General features: G+C 46.0%; 1 protein-coding gene across 2 annotated transcripts in view; it reads right to left on the reverse strand.

Moving 5' to 3' along the window:
* MYO1H (myosin IH) overlaps positions 1–26,994 on the reverse strand; it is an 833,585-nt gene that overhangs the window by 190,512 nt on the left and 616,079 nt on the right. For both annotated transcript variants that reach the window (XM_069619421.1, XM_069619420.1), the window contains one exon: positions 8,056–8,149. In XM_069619421.1, the coding sequence (XP_069475522.1) occupies positions 8,056–8,149 (94 nt within the window). The remainder of the gene's footprint in view (positions 1–8,055; positions 8,150–26,994) is intronic.

The raw sequence follows: 26,994 nt of genomic DNA on the forward strand, positions 1-26,994 counted from the left end.
CTGAAGGGCCTCATTCAGAGTTTGGTGGTAAATCGGTTACCTTTTCCACCACTTTGCCTTGTGGGTTTACACGGGATTACGAGTGGTGGTAAAATGGCCTTAGTTTACATTTTTTGTTGAGTCTAGATTTTGACCTTCAGCTGGGAAATGTGGAGTTGGCCTCTCCTGTGGGCATTTTATTGAATAGTGCTAAAATCCACGTAAAATGGAATGATGGCTCAATTGAACATATGAACGGTAAAATTAACGTAATTATGGCTAAAACGCCATGTGAATGGAACCTCTTTTCCTTTAATTTAGCGAACTCTGAGCAGTTAATATCTGATATTGTATTCTCTGTATTTTTTAGCAAGTCTGGTTGGCAACCTGCCAAAAAAGGTGGCTCTGGTGCATGCTTTTAATATAGAACTAGCACAAGCCAAAAAAGAAATGAGATCAGATAGGAAAAATGTGAAAGTGTCTTTTTGACAGGATGCTCAATGTTGGTTTGAAGAAAAAGGTTAGGCCAAGATGTGAAAGTCTTCTAAAGGGCCGGCGTTCTCGGATCATACAACAGGATGCAGAGCATATGTCAGGTACACTAAGTAATAAAGACTTGGGGGCCTGCTGGAAATAATAAACAAGCTTGACCATGGGCCGGTAGTCAATCAGATTAACTCAGTCTCTGAGGTGGATTGGGTGAACCATTTTTTGTCTCTTTATACCTATGACAATAATTCTGCAGAGTCCTCTTTGGACAGCAATGGGAATGGTTAAAACAAATGGCGAATAGAAATTGACCAGGACTCGGTAATGGAAGTTATTTGCAACACTATATTCGCTATATTCAATGGATTGGAGCTCAACTATTAATACACTACCCAAGTTCTCATCATTGCAACACTGAACTGGGAGCACAAGAAATTGGGGGTTATGGCCTCCTACTTGAGCGAGTTCCCAGATCGACATTATAGAGAAGATTTTTGTCAAAAAGATGGAATCTGTTTCACACGGGGGACATTTTATTGTGCCGCTCTCTGGTTACTGTAAAGGATTCCTATTGTCTTATTTGTATAGATAAAAACAACTGGAAGCTTCGAATCATCAGCTGGTTTATTGTAAAGCTGTAGATGCACTGCACACTTTACTTTTTGGCACAATCGTAAAAGAAGTTAATTTCAGACTGTTTAGGTGGTCACTCCACTATAATATGTATTGCTGTAATTCGTTGTTTAGGATGTTTACACTTTCGTATGGAATGAACGATGATTTGATGCAACATTGAATAGGATCATAGGTTTTACAGGTGCTGTATAGATATATTAATTAATTCTGGGGTATTTTGGATGAATTGTATTCGGTTTATAATTGATGTTCTAATAATGTATTAAGGTAAATATGTATGGATGAATTTGAAAATGTATGTGTTCTGATGTTTTGTAAAGGTTGAAGTTTCTTTGACCATACAGAAATAATTTTAAATAAAGTTTGTCTCCATTTCTGGATTGCATGGTACTCCATGGGGATTGTGGCAGAGTTTTGTGATTTTTGGCATGATGCTGGAGGTGAATCCTCCGCTTCAATGCCAAGCTCAGGATTTAGTGGAGCAGTAAAAACAGCAGAAAATTCTGTTACCACCCAATAAAGTGGTGGTAGCAAAATTACCAGCACTTTTTTCCCACTTCGCCAAACTCGGAATGAGGCCTACAGTTTGTTTGTTGGACTCAGTGCATAATTGAGATAGGGATTTGCTGTAGGAACACCTCAGTGGTACTGCACAGTGTCCCCAATTAGCATCATACAAATGCTGCCACAAGCCACTGGAGTTCACATAGTGAGGCAGATAAACAGGGTGCTCTTGTAGGGCCTCTCCTTAGGGGCATTAGTTATTTCAGGGTTACTATTGATCCTAATTTAACTGATGAGACCTCAGATGAACACTCATCAGGGAAAAGTCAGGGAAATGAGGTAAGGGACAATACAAATATTCAGGATCTTGTGCCAGAAGCGTAGAAAGAAATATCTGGTCTTACAGATGGAAACCTGACTGCCTTTGTGTTAGTCAATAGTGAGTATGCCTCCGATGAAACTACAAAGGATACAGTAGATTGCGGAGCCCTGATCAAGTTTGATATTGATGTCATCTGTGATGAAGTCCCATGCCTGTTTGCCTGGGACAGACACAGGAATGCGCCCCAGGCCCTCCAGGCCCCCTCTGGGGACCCCAAGGCCCCCAGAATCTGGACCAGAGTAGCCAAAATTGGGAAAATGCCCTCCCCAGATAAACCCAAATACCCAAAATAGGAAAATAAAAATCCCCAATAAAGTAACAATGTTGCAACATTTCAAAGTCACTGATGGGTGAGGAAATACATTTCTTTCTCCTGCACTATGCAGATAGAAACAATTCTCATTGTGTGTCATATTTTGCAGATTGAGGAAGCTCTATGAGTACAAGGTGGCCTAGAAATAACAGGCTCACATTGCACGTGAGAGAAAGAAGCAGGCCTTAGAGGGTCGAGAGAGATGGGTGGTTGTGACCACACACATGTCTACGGTAACTTTAGAATCAAAAATAGCAGCAGTCATTAAAATAACCTCAGCCCTGCCATCTCAGCCTACATGACCCCCAACACATTGCCCAATCCCAAGATAGCACAGCCCACATTACGCAGGCACAAACCCTTGCCTTAAGCAACACCCAAGGGGAGGAGAGCCTAGACTTTAAAAGGCAGCTTTCCCAGTCACCCAGAGTCATTCCATGGGAGACCAGGTTAAGGAGGGTGTGCCTACCTGGAACATCTGTCAGGAGGACCAAACCATAACCCAGGGGGAGGAGAGACCAGATTTTAAAAGGCAGCTTGCCCTGTCAGCCAGAGTCATTCCATGGGAGACCAGGCTAAGGAGGGTGTTTTCTACCTGGAACATCTGGCAGGAGAATAGAAGAAGACCATGTGAGACCTGTGTACTGGAAACATTGAACGAGGAGAACTTGAGGGTGGAGATCTGGCAGAAGGGGAGGCTGTGGAGTGGTGTATTGAGTTAAGAGAAGCATGGAGTATAGGTAGTGATATATTTGATAGAGCACAGGCAGTATTGGCAGTGTAAATGGAGATATCATTGTGATGTACGAGGGAGATATTTTTGTTAAGCCAGTGACAAACAATGGGGTGTTGGAGGAAGAGGGAGACAGTCTATGGACGTCTAAGGAGAGGGATATCATCCTCAATAGGAAAGAGAGGGATATCAATTTAGGAATGAAGGAGGTACATTCTTAAAAGTCTCTGGAGAATTATGAGTGGTAGATTATTGTTGAGATAGGGGTACTATTGGGATGGGAAGAAATGTTTAGAGAGAGAGAACTTGCAAGAGATTTTGAGATGTCGCAAGATACTGAGAAGAAGATATACACTGGGAAGAGAGAGAGATTGAGAATGAGGGTGACATCAGGGAGCAAGGGAAAAAGAGGAAGGCAAGAGAGTCGTAGAGGAAAGACAACAGAGGGGTTATACTAGTGCACTTGGAGGGAAGAGAGAGGTTTGTTAAAGAGAACAGGCACCATAAAGGGAGAGGGAGTGAGAGAGATTGGCTAGGTCAGGGGACAGAGCTGGACCAATCAATGAAGGAGTCTGAAGAGATGAGCGAGGTTCAAGGGGACCATATGGGTTCAGGTGATATTGTTCAGGTTAGTGGAGGTACAATTTGGTGCCACAGTGCAGAGGAGTAGGAAGGATAGCACAGGATTAGTCCGGATGAAGAACGACACAAGAGGAAACAGCAAGAGGAGAAGGGGGTAAAAGGAACTAGCACGGCCACACTTCTCTGATGAAACCTGACTACACAGCAAGTGCCAACCTTGTGCCCAGCCTGGCGAAAATGTCCGGCAGCTTTTCCAAGAGACAACCCCAAGAAAACAACCTAGGAGGCTGCAGTAAGCGGGCTCCCCAGAAATACACCTCTTTGCTTGTGAGCCATGGGTTCTCAACCTTGGAAAGCTTGCCGCAGTTTAGGGAGAGGGTCGGAGGGTAAGGCAACCCCTATCCACAGTCTCCTGTAGAGGAAAAACACACTCCTTGAAGATGTAGCTTTGATGCAGGTCTTAAGTCTTTCACTTATGTTTTGACCATTTGACACTATACCCGCACCTGCAAACCCACAGAAGGAAAAAAGTTAAATTGTGGCATTTTTACTTTTAGTTAGAAAGAGGGAGAAAAGGGAGAGAGGTACATAGGAGGTACATAGATACAAAGAAACAGACAGATACATGTATTGCCTTTGCAGACAATGGGCCTCATTACAAGGTTGGCAGTGTGGGAAAAAAAGCAGCAGTGATTCCGTTACCTCCACTTTTCTTGCACCGCCAAACTACATTGCCAATGACGTAGGTACCATCTCTGGCACTGATTCTATGACTGCTACTCACCCAACTACCCATGAAACGAGCACTAAAGTTACCATGATCATAGTGGCCCTTATTAATGCTAGATCCCTCCCAACCCATGCATTGGACATTGCAGACTTTATTAATACTGAGGACCTTCACCTCATTGCTGTCACAGAAACGTGGCTACATGCAGCAGCTGGCCCTTCCTTGTCCCTTGCCATTCCAAACAACTATGCCATCATCAGGTGTGATAGAAACACCAACCAAGCTAAAGGAGGCGGTATTGCCTTCATCTTTAAGAACGCTATTGATATTAGAGCTATACCCAACCTTCAGATACCATCTGCTGAATCTCTATCAAATTGCCTCTTTCACCAAACCATACGGCTACAGTACATCCTATCTACCGGCCACCTGGACCTATCTCTACATTCTCTGATGACATTGCGACACTCCTTGCTAGCAATACTAAACCTAACTCGCAAAGCATAATTCTAGGAGATTTTAATCTTGGCTTCAAAGACCCCAAGAACACCAATGCCCCTGATTTAGCCAGTACATTATCGGATCTCGGATACACCCACCACATTAACGAGCCTACACATATTAAAGGTAGAACCTTTGATTGGCTTGTGGACCTCAATTGCACAATTAATCTGATGTCTACCACACCATGCGTCTGCTCAGATCACCACAAAATAACCTTCTCTATTAAAGCCAACCTAAACAGCCCTAATCTGAACATTGCCCCTGATATTCATACCTGTAATAAGAAGGACATTACAACAGAAAAACTCCTCCCGCTTATTCTTCCCCTCCTCAATAAAACATCAACCTCTGACTCAGATCCTACAGTTCTAGTGGATATTTACAATCACGCCATTCTAAAAGCACGAAACACCATAGCCCCTCTAAAACTTTGCAAACCCAAGCCACGATATCACCTCAACTCCTGGTTTGCACTGCACCTATGAGATCTGCGCAAAGCGAAGAGAAATGCTGAGGCACACTGGAAAAACTGCCCTTCTGAAGCCAATAAAAGTATCCTGACCACAGCTTCTTCCAACTACAAAGAAGCTATCATTCTAGCCAAAAAAGACACCTATAATAAACAAATCATACAAGCTGAATCCAATACAGAAGAGTTGTTCAAGATCCTCAGAGAACTTGAATCACCTATGGCCCCCATTGACAAATGCATCACAGACTCCTTGTGGTGCACCAACATCCAAAAGCCTCTCCTTGATAAAATATCTATGTTACAAACCAAAATTAACTCTAAAAAATGTAGTCTACTTGCAGATCCAGAATCCAAACCAGCTACGTACAATATCACCCCGCCTGAGCCCTCACTTAAACCATTTAGTTTCTCACCTTTGTCCATTTGGGAAGTGAATAACATTATCAGGAAGCTCAAACCGTCCAACTGTCAAGGTGACCTATACCCCGCACATAAAGCGGCCGCACATGACCTTGCTCATTGCATTACCTATCTCATTAATGCCTCCTTCAAAACAGGAATTGTGCCTGATAACCTCAAAGATGCTTGGGTCATCCCCCTAATCAGAAAACCTACTCTTGACCCTAGTAACCCTTCCAACTATAGACTTATTACAACAGTGCCCTTTCTACTAAAAATATTGGAACGGGCAGCCTACCTGCAAATAGAGGCTTACTTAGAAACTAACAATCTCTTGGGTCTCAGGTAATCAGGCTTCGGCCCCAGACACGGTACGGAAACGGCCTTGATTGACCTCATAACACAAATCCAAGACATAAAAGACAAGGATAAATTAGCCCTCCTACTTCTTTATGCTTGATCTATCGGCAGCTTTTTATTTGGTCAACCACCAAACTCTCTGCCACCACCTGAAAACAGCTGCCCACTTCTCAGATACAGCTACATCTTGGATTAAATCGTTCTTTGCAAATAGAAATATGAGGGTCTTCTCACCATCTGCTTCCGCCGAACCCCGCAAGGATCGTGTGTCTCCCCCACTCTTTGTAATGTGTTTACGAAGCCTCTCTTTGACATTCTCGATTATCTGGGTGTCATGTATACCAATTACATGGACGACACCCAGATACTCATTCCCATTACTGGCGACCACGCAACAGACACAAAAGCCCTTAACGAAATCTATTCAGACATCCAAGCTTGGATGGCGCATCATGGACTCTGCCTAAATGATGAGAAAACTGAGTTACTAATCCTTGGCTCTCACATTAGACTTAATAAGCTGGACTCGGCCTTGAATTCCTTCACTATTGATGGCAACACTATCAAGGTCTCCAATAATACTAAAACGCTAGGTATTTACCTTGATGCCACACTATCTTTCACCAGACAAACTAACGCTGTGGTAGCAGCATCAGCGTAAACTTGCAAACTAATTACTGCGTGCAGGCCCTTCCTTACGACATCCAATAGTACCCTTGCTAGAACCCTAGTCATGGCCAAAATTGATTACTGCAACGCCCTCTACTTAGGGACAGCCACAGAAATATCAATAAGCTCCAAGTGACCTAGAACAATGCCACCAGGGCCGCCCTCAACACTCTGAGGAAACTCCACATATCGGACACAAGATGTAACCTTCACTGGCTGTCTGTTGAGCAGAGAATCTCCCTTAAAAAACCCTTGCATTGATGCACAAATCAAGGGTGAATCTCGCCCCAGCAGACCTCACTAACCGACTCTCTGCACACATTTACTTCCACAAGACCCCTAAGAGCTTCTCAAGTTCACTTCACACCCTTTCCATCCCTAGATTTAAGCTCCAAAAAGCTGGAGGCTCCAGTTTCCATGTTCTGGCGGCCAAGCTTTGGAACACGCTTCCCTCCTCCCTCAGATCCGAACCCTCCTTCCAACTATTTAAGAGCAATACTAAACGTTGGCTCCATGAATTGGATCTTGCTGGGCAGCATTCATAAGTTTAGCTATTCTTGGCTGTGTTATCTAGAGGGCTCTCCTTTCCATGTTGCCCCTTACTATTACCTTCCCTATAATGCGTAATTTACCATGCTCCCCCCTGACAACCGGCACTGCCACTCTCACTTTTTTTTACCTGTTTATTGTACCTGCCTGAGTTATCTTTTGTACCTGCTGTATTATTCGGTGCATCCTTGTTAAGCTGGCATTAACTCAATACTGTGTATTGTCCCGACTTCGTGTTGTAACCCATGAACAAGATTGCTTATTTTATGTAATGCTATTTTCTGTAAGACATGCGTCCAGATGCCTCAGGACCAGGAGCGCTTTACAAATAAATAAAATACAAAAATACAAAATACATGTTTTGTGGTGGGGTGGCCAGATTTACATGCAGCTCCGGGCTGCCTGTAATTCTGGCACCGCACCACCACAAATACCGGTTTTACTGGCACCAGTGTTACCGCTGCCAGTAATACCAGCAATTCCTCCCAATGGAGTCCTAGGGACTCCATGGAATGGGGAATTACATACACTTACCGGCACTTGTAAACGGCTGGTAATTCCGGCAGATCAAGTGCTGGATTTACCAGTGGGATACCACCAAACTAATAATGAGACCATTTGTCTTCTTTTATAATACATGGTGGAAGTCATTTGTTGTTTGTCGATGTATAAAGGAGATAGTGCCTAAAGTGTGGATTGGTGCGAATGCAGGTTTCATATTGTTAAGCACATTTCCTGTTAGTAAAATACTTACTAATCCTGGTGTCAACATAGGGCTTATTTAAACTTTGTTTGTAGCCATCCTTCTTTCCTTTGAAGATATTGCTTGTCACTGTTTTCTGCTGCATCTATAAAGGTGAAAAAAAGGAAAAATCACAATCCTGATGATTCCAATACTGTCAGCTCTTGATCTCCCTTATTTATAAGTTTGAGAAAGGTGCTTATAGATTGCTTTCTCTTTAGGTCATTTTCATGGACCCCATCCGTTTGCGTGCGTCACCTGAAATGGACTCTCTGTTTGTACGCTGACCCACCCTCATAAAAAAGATATTGAAGGAGATGGATTGGACTAGCTGAGCAATAATGTCCAACTTTTTTAACTGAGCAAATAAAAACATGCATTTCAAATTGACAAAGTCTTATCTAGTGGAGTGAAATCCTTTTCTTCCCTGCATCCAAGACTGGTCCAAAAATCTAAATCTTATGAGATGGTACCAGCCAAGGGTTTGATTGATTTACTGAATACCCCAAGTCTCCTATACCTTCTGAAGGCTTATAAAGGCCTGATTTGATGACGAAACTCAAATCTACTAGTCACTAGTCGTCTCGGTACGGATTAAGGTGAACAATTTGCTGGTGTGGATGCAAGGTAAACACAGTAGAGGACGTTTACAGCTTTGTCCATGGCAAAATGTAATTATTTGCATTGGGAGCAAACATTGTCAATCTCTGCACAGTCATTTTCTGTGCTGCTCCAGTATTTGAATGTGGAAAATGTCCAACCCACCCTCAATGTTTTGCTCCCTCCCTTATGTAAGTGGGTCACCAACGGCTACACTTTCTTCGATAGGTTTTTGCTCTAATACCAGTGTGGTTGAAGCATAGCATGTACTGGAGTGGATGGAAAGGTGAAGACTTAGAGTACTGAAATCAAAATTAAGGTAATTTTTCCTTTGTTGCTAGCCTTTATTACCCTATTTCATAATTGGTTTGGGAACACGTTTATATAGACCAAAAGCATTGGAAGCGGGTTACAGCATATGCTCATCAGGTTTAAGCATATAGGTTGTCCAAAACGGCTCGGACTAAAGATCCACCCCTTCTGAGGTAGAACCTAAAGAACGATGCTTGCCGAAATCATTGGCTGTGGCCCACTGGGTTGACCTGCAAATTTATGAGCTCATGACATGATGCTGCCTTTGCTCTCGTGGAATGTGCATGTATTCTCTGAGGCATGGGAATTCCTTGATGTTTGTAGGAATAAGAAATGCACGAAAATAGAATCTGTGAAAAACCCTACTAATGATTTGAGCCTTTAAACAATCCTAGAACTAGAAAACAATTTGGCAAGGCATACATGTCCTTGTTCCACTGTTCTTCAAAGAGAGACTTCTTCAGATTCTCAAGGCATAGACCCATATGGGAAGTGTAAAAAAACACCTACTGTTCTAGCCAATAGCTATATTTGAGGGTGACCTCAATGATGGTAATTATTTCAACTACTGAACATCTAAATCACTGCTGCATTTATAGTCCACTAGTCTTGAACGTGGTGGACCCCATTAAGAGCATCCACTGTAACAATGTTTTTTATCTCGAAATACACTATCAAAATCATTAGATGATTGTAAAAATCCAAGATCTAAGTAGTAAGGTTATAAGGAATGGAAATTGTTTTTACTTTGTTCAAATGGAACAGTTCAGGCATGGTGTCCTGTGATGACTTGTTGAAAGATTTTCCCTTGGAGAAGAAAGGATTTTCCTGCTGGAAAAAGTAGTCTTCAGCATTAGGAAGTTGATGTGATGAGACTTTCCAGGATTATTGCAATATACATATACCACCCGCAGTCTATACCTCAGACGTAGACTTGACTATGTAGACAGACTCAGACGTAAACTTGACTGGGCCAGGATTCTATTTTGACACGTTGCTATACTCTTCTGACTCCTTCTGAGAAAGCCACATGATGCAATCAAACCCATTTAGATTTTATGTTTAATGCAATTCATAATAAGTGTTGTTTCGAACAGAAACTGTGTACATAAGCATCAAAGTGGTACACAGACAGAGGAAGTTTCTTTGTAGTGAGCCTTTTGATTGAGAATGCTTGAGTCTGATTAACTGGTTGATGAGGGTGTAGGGTAATGGGACATGGAGCAGGGATGTAGACTAGGGGATAGACCTAAATATTACGCATAATACGCCCTGCGGCCACAGTTTATGGGACTATAGGTGTTTATATATTTAAAAGTGGAGCAAGCAATGAGGTCTAGTAGGAAGGGAAGAATTGTGGTAGGACAGGGGGCTGTGGGGTCTGAGAAGCCTCTTCACCTGTCAAGAGCTGGAGTTTGACTCTGGTCCTAAATCTTTCAACAGATGAGATGTCTTTGATGTCTCAGCAGAACATTCTAGTAGGGAGGCAACTAGGGAGAAGGAGCGGAAGCAGGAGGAGGCACAGAGGTTGCGGGGGACTGCAAGGTTGAGAAGGGAGGAGGAACGTAGAGTTTGAGAGGAAGAGTACAAGGAGATGCAACAACAAGGTAGGGGGGGCAAAACAGTGAATTAATTTTGAGACAAGAAGTAGGTATTTGAAGAGAAATCCAAAATGGTGGCTGGCAGAGCGTTGAGGCAGGGGAGGATTGAGATCAATCATAATGAGTGTGTGTAGAAGGGTTCAGGACCTTGTTGAGGGGAGTAAAAGAGTAAAGGGTGTGACAAAGGAGTAGGCTTCAGCAATAGACAAGTTTGCTTAACACATGAGTGGTGATTAATGTTTTGGCCGAGTGGTGGGTGAGGTAGGGATGGATTTTACTGATATTGATATGATTGGCTGACATAGCCATGGCCATAACGTGATGAACTGTTGGAGTCTGAGGTCACTGTCAAAGATGACCCCCCAAGGTTGCAAGCTTTGGGTGCGGGAGTGAGGATTCCAGGAGGAAAGGGGATAACAGAGGAGAGAGTGGGCTTAGCATTTAAGGCTGGGGGAAGTACGATTTAAGTTTTGGAGGAGTTCAGCATCAGACAGCTAGCCCCATTCTGTGACCAAAAGCTGTAAGGAAGCTGGTGATGTGTTGAGAGATGTCAGGGGAGAAGGAGGGAAAGGAGAAGAATATCTCTGTTTCCTTGGCAAAGAAGTGGTAATGATATCTAAAGGAGGAGATGAGCTTTCCTGGGGATGTAGTGTAGAAATCAAGAGCAGTGGCCTGAGAACAAATCCTTGAGGTCCACAAGAAGAGGTGTGGGTAAGCAGGTGTTTGAGTTCCATGTTATGGGGGAGTGGTCTGAGATATAAGAGGCAAACCATTCCAGTGCGTGTTCCTCAAGCCAAGGGAGGAGATGGCTTGGAGGTGGGATGGATAGTCTACAGTGTCAAAGGCAGGGAAAAAGTTTAAAGTGGTAAGCAGTGGCTAGAAAGTTGGAGATGTGGGTATGTGCCCTTTCAGTGTATTATTTGCCCCTGCATCGTGAGTGGCCAGTGACGCAAAGTGAGTGGATTTCGAGGTAGCTGGCAATGTGGTTGAAGACAATTAGCCTAGGACTCTGGATTGATGAGGCAGCAGAGAGAGGGTGTGTTGAAAGGAGTGTTAGGTTCAACAGTGGGTTTCTTGATTATGGAGCTGAAGGTGGCCACTCTATTACAAGCAGGGAAAATCTCTCTGAGGAAAGAGAGGTCGAAGAGGGAGGAAAGGTGGGAGAAGGTGATGGGTGTAGGTTCATTCATAATTTACAATGCACGGGGCTCCATGGGAGTACATACTCATTGAGAGATGTGGGGAAGAAGAGGGACAGGGACGGAGAGGGTTGGGTGATGGGGGTGGAGAGAAGGTCCAATAGCAGGAGGTCGTCTAGATAAATGATCAACCTTATACCTTTCTCCCTTATCGCTGTCGCTACTGGCTTCATTAGCTTGGTAAAGGCCCAAGGAGCCGAATCAAGCCCGAAGGGCATGGTCTTGAATCGCCAAAACTGCCCCTTCCAGTGAAAAGCTAGGAAGGTCCTGAACTCCTCTCCTACTGGGACCGTTAGGTAGGCATCCTTCAGATCCAGTCTCGTCAACCAATCGCCCGCTCTGAGAGAGTCTCGGAGTTGGTGGATGCCTTCCATTTTGAAATGACGGTAGACTACCCAACCGTTCAGTTCTTTTAAGTTTATAACTGGTTGCACTTTCTCCTTCCTGTGCACCAGAAACATATTGCTTATGAAGCTGGGATTTCTCGGACACTTCTCTATGGCGTTCTTTTTTGCTAGCTGATATAACTCGTGATCTAGTAGTCTCTGCTCTGTGGCGTGCTCTAATCGCTGTTGGTGTGGCTTGCGCTCCTGCACGGGTGGCTCCACAAATTCTAGGTGCATACCTAGAACTGTTTGGGACACCCAGGCCTCGCTGGAAAGCGCGCACCAGTTTCTCCAGAACATACCAGTTCTCCCCCCTACTGGAGGGTAATGGGCTGCTCTCAACTTGTGTGAATCCTTGGCCTCGACCGGATCCTCTTCCTCTGCGTCCTCTCGGGAAGCGCCCTCTGATTGGAAAGAAGGAATCCTGCTGCCTGTTCTCCCAGTATTGGGCTCTGGGATTTGGGGGTCTTCTCCCTCCCTGGTTTCGACCAGCCATGCGACCCCTGTGGCGACTGGTCCAGGCAAAAACCCGGTTAGGAAAGATCTTGCGGATTGAGGCTTGCACCTTCTCCAGGGAAGTGTAAGTGCTGACGAAGCGGCCCATTTCTTTTCCACAAGTCTCTCCGAAGAGGAGTCCTTGAGCTGCCTCTCCTGCTTCATATGATGCAAGGTCACTGAGTTTGGCATCGATCTTCAGTAATAGCCCCCTTCTTCGTTCCGAGGCGATGGCGCAGTTAGCATTGCCTAGGAGGTATACTGCGCTCTGTGCCCAGCCTGCCAGGGCGTCAGGGTCTATTTCTTCCCCGTATCTCTAGCCCTTTCTGCCAGGTCCATGATTTTAGCGAGTGGACCGGCTAGGTCAAGCACCTTCTCTTGACAACTCCTCCTAGATCTGTCGATACCCTTACGGGGACCCTTGCTTGTCTTAGATACGAATGTGAGCATCTTGGGGTCTAGCTCTGGTGTTTCGGCTACTTTACCTGGAAGGTCCGTTCTCAGGCACTCCGCTCGAAGGCACTGTCGGACCTCCTTGTCGAGTGCTTTTCTTAGCCTCATGGTCATGTACTGTGCCACCCTTGGTGATGGTTGCCAGTCTGATGACCTCGGGTTCCGGATGCTGTCCGGGTCGAACATATCTTGGTCTACCTCCTCAAGGTGTTTTTATTTGTGGATTCTCTTCCCTCTGCTGGGTTTAACTTCCTCCTCCTCTCCTATCTCATCCTCGTCTTGTGAGGGGAGGTCTCCTTCTACCGGCTCTTCTTCCGAGCCAGGGTTCTCCTCTCCATCATCTTCTTCCCCTGGAGTGGGGGTCGTGCGGTTCAGCACTGTCTGACGCTGCAGGCGTCAACCACCTCCAGGGCCTTTTCTTTCGCCCCATCCAAAGGGCCCTGTGGGTCGCAAGAGGCTTTCCTCTTTGGGGCCTTAGTACTCCCCTTAGACCCTGCTTCAGAGGGTTCAGTGGGCGTGCGTCCTGTCCCTGTGGTGCTGTCAATGGGCTGGTGCAGTATTGCCTCCAAGGTCTCCAGCCTGTCTTGTAGGGGTTTCACCCCTTGAGCCACAGCATCTATTAGTGAATTTCCCAGCACCTCCTTGAAGCTGGCAACTAGGTCTAGTGACTGCTCCTCTTCGCTTCACTCAAATTCAGACATTCTGGGAGGTTGCTGTGTGCCTGGTATACCTGTCACAGGTGTCTGAGCACGCCCTTTCACTGTTTAGATGCTTCTGGTGAGAATTACTTGCTCACCACCAGTTCTTTCTGCACTGGTGTCTTAATACCAATCAATGTCTATAAATATATATATATTTTTGATTTTTTATTTTATATGGCTGCACCGGACTGTTCTATGTCAATTGCCTGGTATGGGCCTTTTCTCTCAACACACTCTCTAGTCGTGAGGGCTCTGACTTTGTTTCAGGCTGTCAGCCTGCGTCGTGCGTTGTGAGGATTCCATGCTCCACAGATCTCTGCTCGCAGCACTTTCCAGCCCTTCATATGGGCGTGTAGTGCGGAGCTTCCTCGCTCCTGGAGAATGTCTATTTTAATGTCAGTACCGGGCTACGTAGTAGCTAATGGATAAGATCACTGCTGGGCCCGGCTCCGTAGATGTACTCCGCTCCGCGTCGCTGCAATTATGCGACGCAGAAGCTGGTACTGTATTCTGGCCCCGCCTTAGCAAAGGAGGGGGTTGGAGTGGCCTGGCGATCGCACACCGGCGGCAGGCTCCGCCTCCACAAAGGAGGGGGCCGGAGGGACTTGGTGCTCGCTCGCCTAAGGCGGCCTCGCCTCCCCAAAGGAGGGGGCTGGAGGTCCCTGGCGCTTCCGCGCCGCTTCGAATAAATGCTCTCGGGCTCCCACGGCGCCGGGCAACAACCCCTGAGGTGCTGGTCATACGGCACGGGGTGGATGCGCTGTGGGAGTGCCGCCCGCGCGCAACGGGCTAAGCCTCTAAAACTAACTCGAAACAAGCACAATTCGGGTCGCGTGCGCTGAGAGGACACCGTGCTACCCTGTAGCCAAAAACAATCAAAATCAATATCTATATGCTGTCAGGCATTACGTCCTGCGCAGCGCTGTCATATACTACTAAACTCAGCCAAACAAACTCTAGCTTTCCACATCATATAGAGAGATGATTAGATGTAGTACTTATCTGCTTGAAGAGCAGTAAAAGAAGAGGAGGAGCTCAGGGACAGGAAGTGGTCATAGATGGGCATGGAATGAGAAGGACTACAGAGACTATGGGGATTGTAGTTCAAAAAGAAAAAAAGCCTGTTGAGACTTTTTTTCAGTGTTTGTTATTGGTTTATTGGTTTGTTGAAACTGCTGAGGAGTAGTAAATTAAAGAAGTTGAAGCATAATGCTCGCCTCCAGTCTTGCCATAGAATTTCTCCTTCAATGGATTGTCCTTCTCCCGCAGATTCCTCATCTGATAGACTCCCCAAGCAGTAAAACAATGGAGGCAGGCAGAAAGTTCACAGCAACAGATTTTGAAGCACTGCCCTGCCAAAACGCCTGGCAGCCCAGGTCTCCTTAAGAAGACAATAGCCCCACCACACAAGCTCGAAGACCCAGGCATCGGAGGTAATCTCCAACCATTGGGGCCAATGCTCTGACAGCTGTCCACCAACCGGAAAGTCGTGGGAGGGGAAAATCAAAGTGGCTTAGAGGGCAGAGCTGCCCCCGCCGCTGCCTGCTGGCCTTTGGAAGCCCACCTGCCCCTTCCGCAGCACGCAATGCACTTCTGCCCCTGCCTGGCTTGCGGGAGCTGCGCCACCCTTCCGTAAGGCACATAATGCTTGTAGACCATGCCCCTAGAGGCACAGCTGAAGGCAGGCTTGATGGGCTGCGCATCTAGGCCCAGCAATTTTGCGGTGATCTTGGACTCCTTAAATATTTCTAGGGAGTCATCGGCCTTCTTGCTGAAAAGGAATTCGCCCTTGAAGGGCATGTCGAGCAATCTGTTCTGCATGTTTGGCGGAAACCCTGAAGATCGTAGGCAGGCTTGTCTCCTCAATGCTACAGCTGATCCCATTGAACATCCCACGCAGCCAGACACGTCCAGGCCCTTTTGCAGCAACTGTCTGGCTACCTCCTTCCCATCTTGCACCAGCTGTGCAAAACCGTCTTGCATCGCCCCCTCAGAAATGTATTGGGTGCCTGTTCTACTGCCTTCCAGAGGCCGAAAGACTATTTGGCAAATCTACAGGCCATATTAGTGGCTTTTAAGGCCATGCTCCCAGATGTGAATACTTTCGTCACCATTGCATCAATCTTCTTACCTTCCCCGTCGGAAGGTAGATTCGAGGAAGCCGGGCTGGTGGAAACTGTGGCTGCCTGCACAAGACCTACCTTCCAGAGAAGGGTGAGAAGACAAAAATGATGGGTCTCCTCTTGCCGGTCTGTACTTCCCGGTCACAGTGGACCTTAGCGGAGGAATGGAGCAGGGATGCTGCCACAAGGAGGCTACTGGATCGGTGATCACCAGTTCAGTGGTATATGTCTCTCAGTAACTGGGCCCTCATTCAGGATGTCTGTCAATTAATATCCTTGGGTTGGCATTGCCACAGCTTTCAGCCCTAAAGTATCGGCCACCCTATCCACTAGTGACCGAAATTTGGCATGGGTGTAAGGCTGGCTTTGCTGTAATTCCACATTTGGGGATGTGTCTAGCCTGCTGGCATTGTGGAGCCCTTGTGCCAATGCCAGGAGATCTGCTTGGTCATCAAAAGAGTCGACACCCCCCATCCCTATATACACAGGATGTTACCTTGGTCATCTCCACCATCAGTGCCAAAGATGGATGCCATGGAACCGAAGAAATCGGTCGGGGAGAGCGGGACAAAAGATCTGTTGCTGATTGTCAATACCGAGGGCTTACTCCTCGACGTTGATGGAATAACTGTTGACGTCAAATGGGGTTTGGGCATGGAGGAGGCATCAGAGACGCCTGAACGCTGCGGCTCATGGGAAGGCCCAGGCATCAAGGGTTTAGGTGCCTTCTCGGTGTGGAGCCGGAAGCTAGGCCTGTGCGGGGTCAGGAGTACAGAGTGCCGCTGCTGCCACCGAGGCCTACTGCTTGGGGGGGGAGCACCCGCACCTGCGTGTTTCTCAAACATCGCTAGCATTTGACATTTAAACTCATCCAACTCTTGCCGAGTGGTCAGCCCAGCCGATGTCTTACCTCTTTCCGACGAAGATTCCGAATCTCGTTGGTGCCGGTGGTTTCCTATGAGACATTGACGAGGAAGAGTGGCTCCTCAAATGGGACTGCTTCTTCATCTTACGCCAATGTTTCTCTTTTCGGGGGTAGGCCCTCTCAGTCTCCGACCTCAGAGTCCAGACAGCCGACCGCCGCGAGTTAGGCTGCCTGCTCATGCAAGGATTTCAGGTTAATTTTAGCACACAACAAGCACCACTCAGTGTCGTGACTCGTGCCGAGGGCCCACACACATATGTCGTATGGGTTGGTCACTGACATTTTAAAGTGGCAGTCAGCGCACCTTTTAAAACCCAAACTCTGAGGCGCGGACATCTCGCGGTAAAAAATAAACAAATCTGACGAACTGATGACAAAAAAAGAGTCAAGGACTTGGTAACACTGTGTTCCTCAGAGCAGGGTGTCGTATGCGCTGGAAAAAGGAACTGAAGTACAGGGCATAATGATGTGGTATATATACGATACCTGACGTTGCGTCCAGAGCCAGCTATCGAGCACAGAGCAAGGCAGATCGACGGCTGAGTCGAGGTCCACTACATTCCCTGTCGAAGATTTTTTCTGAGCACCAGAGCTGGATGAGGATATCTATCAGATGAGGAATCTGCAGGAGAAAGGCAATCCATTGAAATTGATTCTCATAGGACATGGCAAGTGTTTCACTGAACTTGTGGAAGGTCTTTTCATTGAAGTGGGTGAGAGGGGCAAGAGACCTGGTAGGAGGATATGGTCCTAATATGGAGCCATAGTGTCAGATTTGAACATCCGCCTGATGATAGACAAAGGGGGGTGAGGGCTAGTCGCGAGGGTACAGAGATGATGAAGTGAATGAGTGAATGATTAGACAGAGAGTGGTCAAAGGAGAGAGCAGAGGAGTGAAGGGTGGAGAATAGAAAGTGGGGATCAAGGGAGTTCCATGGGTTTGAGTCAGAATGTTATGCAGGCTTATCAGAGAGTTGTCAGAGAGAGTGAAGTCAAGCAGTATTTGATGGATATTAGTGATGGTGGCGAGGCTGAGATCGCCCGGGATGACTTGGGGGACATCACCATCAAATGATTTGAGTAGAAGGTCCAGGTCAGAATAAAATGTTCTGCCAGGTGGATTGTAGATGAGAAGGACCAATGTGTACTCGAAGGAAGAGGGCAGAACGCCATAGGGGTGGGGGAGAGAAATGATTGTGTATCCTTGCTGATCATGAGCCCTAGAGCGCCATTTTCAAGAGTTGAGGAGAGTGAGAGAAGGTAGATAAGTCAGTATGGCGTCCAGCAAGAGTTGTGGTGCCATAGTGGTAAATTCAGGTTTCAGTGAGGGGCATCACAGAGGCATCACAGAGGGTTTGAATGGATGTGAGTCAAAGTGGTCCATGAGGACTGTTGCACATGGATTGTTGCTTTGTTGCAGACGGATTGAGCATTTCAGAGGACTGAAGTGAAGACAGTAGAGGAATATTGCGTGGGAGGTCAGTGGGGAGTGGTAGAGGGAAGGCAGGCAGGCTAGATTGCCCAATACTATACCACAAAAAGAATGCCAAAAGGTTTAAGAGTAAACCTTGAACCCACACTCTGTAAGGAGAATCCCACTTTTGTCAAGCAGTAGCATCAAATTCTTAACAAATGTTCGCTTGACTTAATACTCTTAACGATCGAGGAACTAGCACCTAGCCTGATGACTCTGAATGAAGACATTGAAGGAATAAAGACCTCATTAAGTAAAGGATACACCTCGGACCAGCTAAAACAGATTCTGGAGGATACTAACCAGAAATTAGCGAGTTATGAACAAGAACTGGAAGTGAAAAAAGTTAGGAAATGCAGGCGCGACACACAAGACTATAAGCTAGATATCGTTTATAGTTGGCAAGCATATTACGGTCACCATCAGAATAAACCCTTTATGGATCAACCTCGAAACCCGGGACAAACGCCAGCTGATAATACTTCATCGGAAGCATCTAGCACAGAACTGGAATCCACCCCAGGTCAGAGTACAGAGATACTATAAAGACCAGAAACTAGTGATCAAGCGGCTGCTAAGACTGATTTTTTAGAAAAAAAACAATCCTAAGAGGAAGGAAGAAAAAATCCTCAGAGGAAGAAGGCGACAAAGAAAATCTAGTAGTTAACATCTCTTTGTACCAACTGTCGAAAATGGAATTAAAAGCCCTGAAGAAAGGCATGTCCTTTGTCCCAAAGAATAACAGTACGTTGCTCTGTGAAAGAATTGACTTCTTTAGACTAATCAGAAAGCTGAAGTTAAAGGTTTTCTTTGATTCTCTGGATGAGGATACTATACCCAAAGAACCCCATAGATTCCTTGAACTCATCCCTAAGAGTAAGTTTAATCCACCAGTGCAAAATCACATCATGTCCACCTTTGAGAAAACAGTATTGCAGGGCTTCAAGAAAATACAATTCAAGACCTAAACCGGCAGAAAAGGGTGGGGCACTTGTCCTCATGAACAAACAGGATTACCTAGAGGAAATCGAACGTCAGCTAAATGATGAAGAAACCTACAGAGAAGTATCCTTTATTCCGACTGAAAAAGTACGAGCCCTAATTAAAGAAGTACTAGATGAGGCAGAAGAAAAAGAGGTAATCTCGGATGAAACTCGACGTTTCCTAGAGAACAAGCATCCCATTACACCGGTGATATTGTCATGATTCCTGCCCCTCATGTCCCCAGCCCTCCAAGATGTCAGGCTGGAGCCAGACCACAATCACCTACATGGCCCTCAAGGGCCTCTCCATCCCTCCAAAGACCCACTTGGAGTCAGACTTGGCGCTTGTGGCACCAGACTTACTCACTCTCATAGGATAACATTGGGGATTGGACTTGTAGTGCATTGATGGGGACAAGATGGATTCCCCCACATATTTCGGTTCCCAGAACTGCATGTGCAGTCTAGTCTTTTGGGTGTGGTTCAGCCCAGAGACACCTGGGATACCCAGAGACTATTTAAGCCACGCCCAGGCTGAGAAACATGCTTTGCGTTTTCTGCACCTGCAGCGTGACACTCACCATGTTCGGATCGGTCTCCAGTAGGCCTGCATCTTTCTTCTGCGCTCAGCTCCTGCAAGAACAAGAAAACCGTTAGGAACAGCCTTACCTTGCGGCGCTTCTGCCCATCATTCATCGCTCCTTCTGTTCTGCGGGCATCTTCGGCGGTGTCATTCCCAACCCGGCACGCCCGCTTCCTAAGGAAAAGGGAAAAGAACAGAAAAAAGGCATTAGTAAGCATTCAGCAAATCTTCGCTTATTTTTAAAGACTGTACGAGCTTCAAAAGCTTACCTGAATCCCAGCCGTTCTGGAGGAACTCTGTCTCCGGAACTTCTCATCCATCTGCAAGAGGGAAAAGACACTCCAGGTTAGCGTTGAAACATCTAGAGGTGCTGCATACCGCGCTTACTCACCGTATTTCTTCTTCATAACCGGCATCCACGCTGAAAACGTTGTGGCACCTAAAAGACACAGAAAAAGAACTCAGTTCAATACAAATACGAAAGGGTCGCATCGCGTTCCCACTCACCTTCAGCACTACTCATCTCAGCAGCACGTCGCCATCCCCAGACGCCGGCCATCATCGAAGGAAGGAAAGGAACAAACTTAGAGAACTGTTCAAAAGACTCATACTTACCTGTCGGACTCTTGTCATAGAAGTAACTAGGCAGCAACGAGCCCGCATCAATCAACGCGCCCCTGCGCTGAAAGCAGGACGGAGAGCACACGTTCCAAGAAAACAAGGTGAGCTGTGGATCAAAGGGAAGGGTTGGACCCCGGGGAAGAAGGGGTTCAAGCATACAGAGACAATAGGGAGTTAAACTCGACCAATCCTGTGTTTCAGGCCCAGTCTCCAGTTGAGTAGACTCCAGGGAAGGGTTCGAGGTCGTAAGAGGTCAGAACAGGCTGAGTGACGTCCCCGTGGATACCAGGTGAGCGTTACAGATATACATACTGCTGAAGAAACACAAGCGGTTAACCAAGCCACCTGGACGCCCGATAATTGCGGCTAAAGACAGTCTCCTCGAGCCACTAGCTCAATATCTGGACAAGATCTTACAACCCCTGATTCAGGACACTGAGACCTACATCAGAGACACTATGCACTTCCTGCAGAAATTGAACAGTGTACAATTTGTGAAAGGGAGAGACCTGCTGTTCACCAAGGACGTAACATCACTTTACACCAACATTGCACATGAAGCTGGCATAGAGGCAATCGAATGGCTACTATTAAGAACGGAGAGGTGCCAGGGTGATAGACTCTGTAAGAGGATTCAATTCAACACTACAGCTAAGTCAATGCCTAGTCTGGGATACTGAATGGAAACCCTTATTGATATATCTTTATGTCCAGTTCATGCGTTCTGGATGACTACCCCTATATAACACCCCTCTCTTTGAATCCCCCTGACCCCACTGAGCCAAGAAGTAGTTCTGTTTTGCAAGTTAAAAGGTTTATTTGATAATTTAAACAATAGATATATATATATATCACACTTTATAATAATTTAATAATTGAATATCACACCTAATCTGAGCAGTAATCAATAATGGATAGTCTGGCACTAGCACACTTGTGAATAGGAACAGAAGAATAAGGTGGTAGAGAATACTTTATATAAGTTCAGATGGATGTAATGTTGAATGAAATGCAATACAGAAAATACTCAATATGATTTCAACAAAACAATGTGATCACTTTTCTCTGGCAATCCCCTCCCCCCTTTATGCAATGCAAGGAAATGGAAGGAAAGCACACAGTTCTCAGAAATGCAATCAAATGTAATTCAGTTCACCCCAGCAAGCTTAGACCACAGAAGTTGGAACACAGGCCCAAAATGCGTTTACATGTGCTGGCCATGAAGTGAAAAATATGCTAAAATGCTTTTAATTCCCTCTTGAGGTTCAGGGTGAGTGGTATCAAGTTAATATTAGTCCAGGCTCACTCTAGCAATGATTCAGAGATGGTTCTTAAGAGGCAAACGAATTTTTAGCAAGGAAACTAAGGAAGCTTCTGTTTTCACACGTGGAGAAATTTGCAAATCGCGGCAAATTCGCGAGTGCGTTTTTCGCGATTGCGGCAAAACTATAGGGAATCGGAATGCAGTTCTGAGATTCTAAGCTTTCAGAGGAAAGTTACTGCAAGTCTCTAGGACAAACGGTCACGGAGATATGAGCGATATGGTAAAGGTCGTTTTTCAGATTTGAAATTTTAAAGTTCAAAAAGACAAGTGACAGCTTTGCAATTGACAGGTGACAACTTCTAGGAGACAGTTCTGGTTAGATTAAAATAGATTGAATTATATTATTTTAACTAAGAGATTGGTTCTGCACAGTCCTGCTAGGTACTCACAATATATTTAGAAATAGAATGGGCCTCGCCACGGATCTGGTCAGGTTTTAGACTGGACTCTGGTCTGGTCTCGGCACTTCACAGTGATCTGGGTCAGCTCTGCTCTGCTGGTCTGGTCTGGGTCTCTGGTTCTGGATATTGATAGATTTGAAGTCTGGATCTTTCTGCACAGCTTTCTCTAGAGATTGATGGAGGTAAAGTATGGATTTTCCCGGCAGAGCGTCCCGCAGCAAATGGATTTGAAGGTCCCTATCTGTCCTGTCTGTCTGCTTTTATGTGTTTTGAAAATGGGTGGAGAGGCTAGCTTCCTAGGCCCTACCCCTCTCCACTTGTCATTGGCCACTTCATCCTCTTCCCCTTGATTGGGGGAATGAAATGAAGTGTCATCATGATGAGGTCTGTTTATGGTACAGAGAACCCACCCCTGTCAAATTACACACAATATATATTTTGACCCAAAAGACATATTTGCACAGGTACACATTTGTTTAAAATTACATGCACCCATCACATATCACAGGAGGTATACCCTGTCCAAATCTGCTCTTCCTGGGAGCTTGCATTCAGAAATGGCAACATATTTCACTTTTTGGTCAGGTTACCAATATCAGATTCTTACTCAAATTTACCCAAATGTGTGCAAGGCATGCAGGCATTAATTGATGAAGTATCAGACTTTTCACATGCAGACATTTTAAGTAATACCCTCTTAACTGCTAGCTTGCCCCCAGATCATGCCACCGGTTCTAAAAACCTCTTAAAATGTGGTCAGAAAAATCACAAGAATTATGGTCTCATTTAAATAATTATGACAAGTCCGTACTATGAGTTATTCATCTTTTTCTAAGACCATATTCTGGCTACAGGGGTGTGGCTTTTCAGGTCACATGGTACAGAAACCAGTTTTTCCACTTTCTTCAAGCTCAGCCTCTGTCTCCAGTTTCTCCCCCTCCCAGTTTCTGCCAAGAGGAAGCCATTTTTATTACCCCTGCAATAAACCATCTGCCTGGGCCCTGGAAGGCCCATTGTTCAAGAGGAAGCCATTTATGGCCACTTCCATAAACCCTCTGCCTGGGTCCTATGTTTAGCCTCTAGCAGTCCCTTGGTAATCCAATCAGAGAAATGTCATATCCCTTTTGGTGGGAGCAGCAAAAGGCAGGTAGGCATGGGAACACAGCAGTTGTGCAAGTCTCAACTCCTGTCGGGGGTAGCTGGTGGGCAGAATTCAGTTCCTTAAGCCAGGCCCCAGCTAAAATGTCACTTTTTGTTACACAGTTTGAGTCAAGACAATGTTTACATATGCAGCTAGAATGCTGACTCTAAGTCCAAAACTATGGCATTTCAACAGTGACAACTATGTGCCACTCAAAAGTAGGTCACTCAGTTAATTTAAACATTTTCGATTTTTGGTAGTTTTAAATCCAGTTTCAGTTAGGCTGCTGCAGACCTGCAGAGCTCAGCCAGTCTTGTTATGAACATTCAAGTCACTTCAGAATATAACTTTACATTGTATCCACCTCTCAGTAAGTCTTTCTTTGGCATGCTTTGGGTTCATCTATTCAGTTTTACACATATAAAAAAAATCTGGTGTTGTTTTAAAACGCCGGCTTTCTGATAGTGGTGAGTACTGGTATTGCACCCATTTTTGGGATTTAAGAAAATGAATTCCCCACAATTCTAGGTTGCTTTTGGCAATCAGCATTGCCATTCCCAATGGTTTCAGGCTACTGTGTGGGTAGTCCAATGGTGGTTTTAGGCAGTGCCCTTCTGTGCCCATAACATCGGCAAAATGGGTGGCAGCCTATTCTTCATGCATTTCCCTGGGCATTTTCTGGGAAGCTCTGGCCATCATGATGTTTTCCATGTCAGTACTGCACAGTTTTTGAGGTAGGGCTGGGATGTATGGGTAAAAACATCCCACAACTCTTTGTCCTTACCTTGTTAAAACTAATTCTCATGAATAATTTCTTTAAGTTTCAGGATCGGTTTTATCTGCAAACATCCGGCACAAGCATGGGAGCCGCCATGGCACCATGTTATGCAAATGCCTACATGTACTATTTGGAGTACAAACATGTTCTATCATCACCAAGGTGGATGAGACACCTCTCGATATACGTAAGGTATATCGATGACATCTTTGAGATATGGACCGGCCCCCGAGAAGAACTGCAGGATTTCTACATGATGATGAATGAGATGTATCCCTGCATTAAGTTTACAACTGAGACAAATAGTGCAATGATTCACTTTCTGGATGTGTAGATATATGCGGGTGAAGTGTCACTTGAGACAAGAATCTACACTAAACAGACAGACCGGAACAGCCTATTCTACAGTTCTACCCCAAGAGAACTATTGACAGTGTTCCCTTAAGCCAGTTTTTACGCTATAGAAGGAACATTTCGGACAGTTCCGAATATGAGCACCAGTCTTCCTTGTTAGAAACCAAGTTCACGACAAGAGGATACAATCCTGCCTTGATCTCAGAAGTGGCATGTAAAGTGAGAAATATCTGTAGAGGAGGTCCCAAATATGGCCTGCACTCCAGTCACCCATTTTGAAGTTCCAGGAACATTCATACCGAGATATGCGATGTATGATGAGCAAATAAACCAGCAGAGAGCCTCAGTAGGGCTCCGCCCAGTGCCTATCAGAAGAACAATACCTTTTGAAGTACCAATAACCAGACAACCATGGACAGTAAGGTATCCATTGAGACAACCCTACCAGCAAATGACACGAAATGAAGGCTGCTTAAACACTGTCCCAGAAGAAACTCAAAAGGCCTTAATTGAAGACAAATGTGACGACACGAGGGGCCAGACAGACTCACAGATGAAAGAAACGACAACCAAAGGATGACACACAGAGACGAAACGCCATGAGTAAGGATAGCGTGAACCTAGAAGGAGAGACAATGTTGAAATATAAAGAAACTTAAGCCGTAAGCAGGATGAAGATATTCAACCAGCTAACGCCTGTACATAGGCTTGTATATGCTTAGCAAGAAGCTAAGAAAACAGTGCGGCTTGCTATGCTTAGTAGAAACATAGAGCGGCAAGTGCCACCTATATATATATATCTACCTCAACGAAGCACACTATATAAGTGCGAGTCCACTTTACACAAAAGCAGAATTAACTCAAACAAGACAGGATTCGTATTCCAACTAAAACAAGAAGAGACGGCTGAATCGAAACTCAGCAAGACCAGCTCATGCCCGGGAAGTCGAGGCCAGACCAAGAGAGGGAGGCGAACAGTAGCTTCGCGGAATCGAAACTTAAGAACAGAACAGCCTGCCCCAGGAAGGCCGAGATAAGGAGGCCCAGGCAGGTGGGCCAAATAAGAATTAAATGCGCAAATAGAAGGAAAACTAAGCTGATTCACAGTGTGCCAGCACGTGACCAGCCGAGCGAGAAGAGGCACTGTTTCACACCTACGCCTGGCTGTCACCCAGACAAAGATATCATAACTTTTTCTGACAAGAGGCTACAGTTTCGAGGCTGACCACAGCCAGCTAATTGACACATAGGCCCTCAATACGACCCTGGCGGAAAGTGACTGACCGGACCGCCACAGCGTAAATAGCGTTTCCGCCATTGCATGATGGAGCAAAGTGCGGCCCATTCCGACCCATCGGGCACGAGCACCACGGCATGGCGGAAGTGCAAAGTCCGCGATGGCGGAAATGACCCCAAAACGGCCCACACCGCCGCCGTACGGCGCCCTAGGTGCAATACCGCCACCCATCACAGCGGACACCGCAGTGTGCGCCTACCGGAAAGTACGGTGACCGTAAATATACGGAAACGGAAGTAAAAACATGGGCCCGGAACGGGAAACATCCCGCCGTACACCTATAAAACCACAAAAACCACACAACCACTAAAAACACTACCCTGAGACACACCCCAACCCGTCATCCACCCTAGCGAAACCAAGAAAAATGGGAAAAGTAGCGAAGAAAGCGTGCGACCGCAAGCGGCAGGTCCACTTCTCCCGTGAGGAACTCACCGTGCTAACAGAGACCCTCCAGGAGAATGCTGCCGTCGTCTTCTCCACGCAAATGACCAGGACGGCACTTGCGAACAAGAAGGCCATATGGGCTCTGGTGGCACAGCGGGTAAGTGCGGTGGGGACCGCACCCCGCAACCCACAGCAATGCAGAAAGCGATGGGACGACCTGCGGATACGCGTCCGCAGCATACTCTCTGCCAACCGCAACATTGCCACAGCCACCGGGGGAGGTCCTGAATCACCCATCAAGTTGACCCCCTGGGAAGAAATCTGTGCCTCCACCATCGGAATGGAGAGCATAGAGGGAGTCGGAGGGATGGAGAAAGGAGTGCAGACATCCGAAGATTCAGGTAGGTGGGCCAGATAAAACAATGCTAAATCCACAATGTCCAATCATGTGAAGTACCATGTGTCCACATAGTGCAACAGAAACACATGTCCAGGAGAACGTCCACACACATCGGCCTGATAGCGCACTTTAAAACTCACAATAAATACATAAATAATTAAAAACCCCTAAAACACCCACTACACGTGCAGCAGGCACACCCTAACTGCAGGCTGCCAAACAACTGCACCCTCACTCCACACACAAATGAAAGCACCTCCAAGGCCCCGACCCAAATCACCCTCAGGTACCACCCCAATTCATGTGATACAATGCCATTCCAATACCCACAGACCCATTAATAACCCTCGCCCTCCTTTACTCCACCACAGGGTCCGATCCAAACGACGAGCATCAGGACACCCCTACCAGCA

This window comes from Ambystoma mexicanum, chromosome 10 (assembly GCF_040938575.1).
Source record: "Ambystoma mexicanum isolate Mex_15411 chromosome 10, UKY_AmexF1_1, whole genome shotgun sequence".
Taxonomy (NCBI): Eukaryota; Metazoa; Chordata; class Amphibia; order Caudata; family Ambystomatidae; genus Ambystoma; species Ambystoma mexicanum.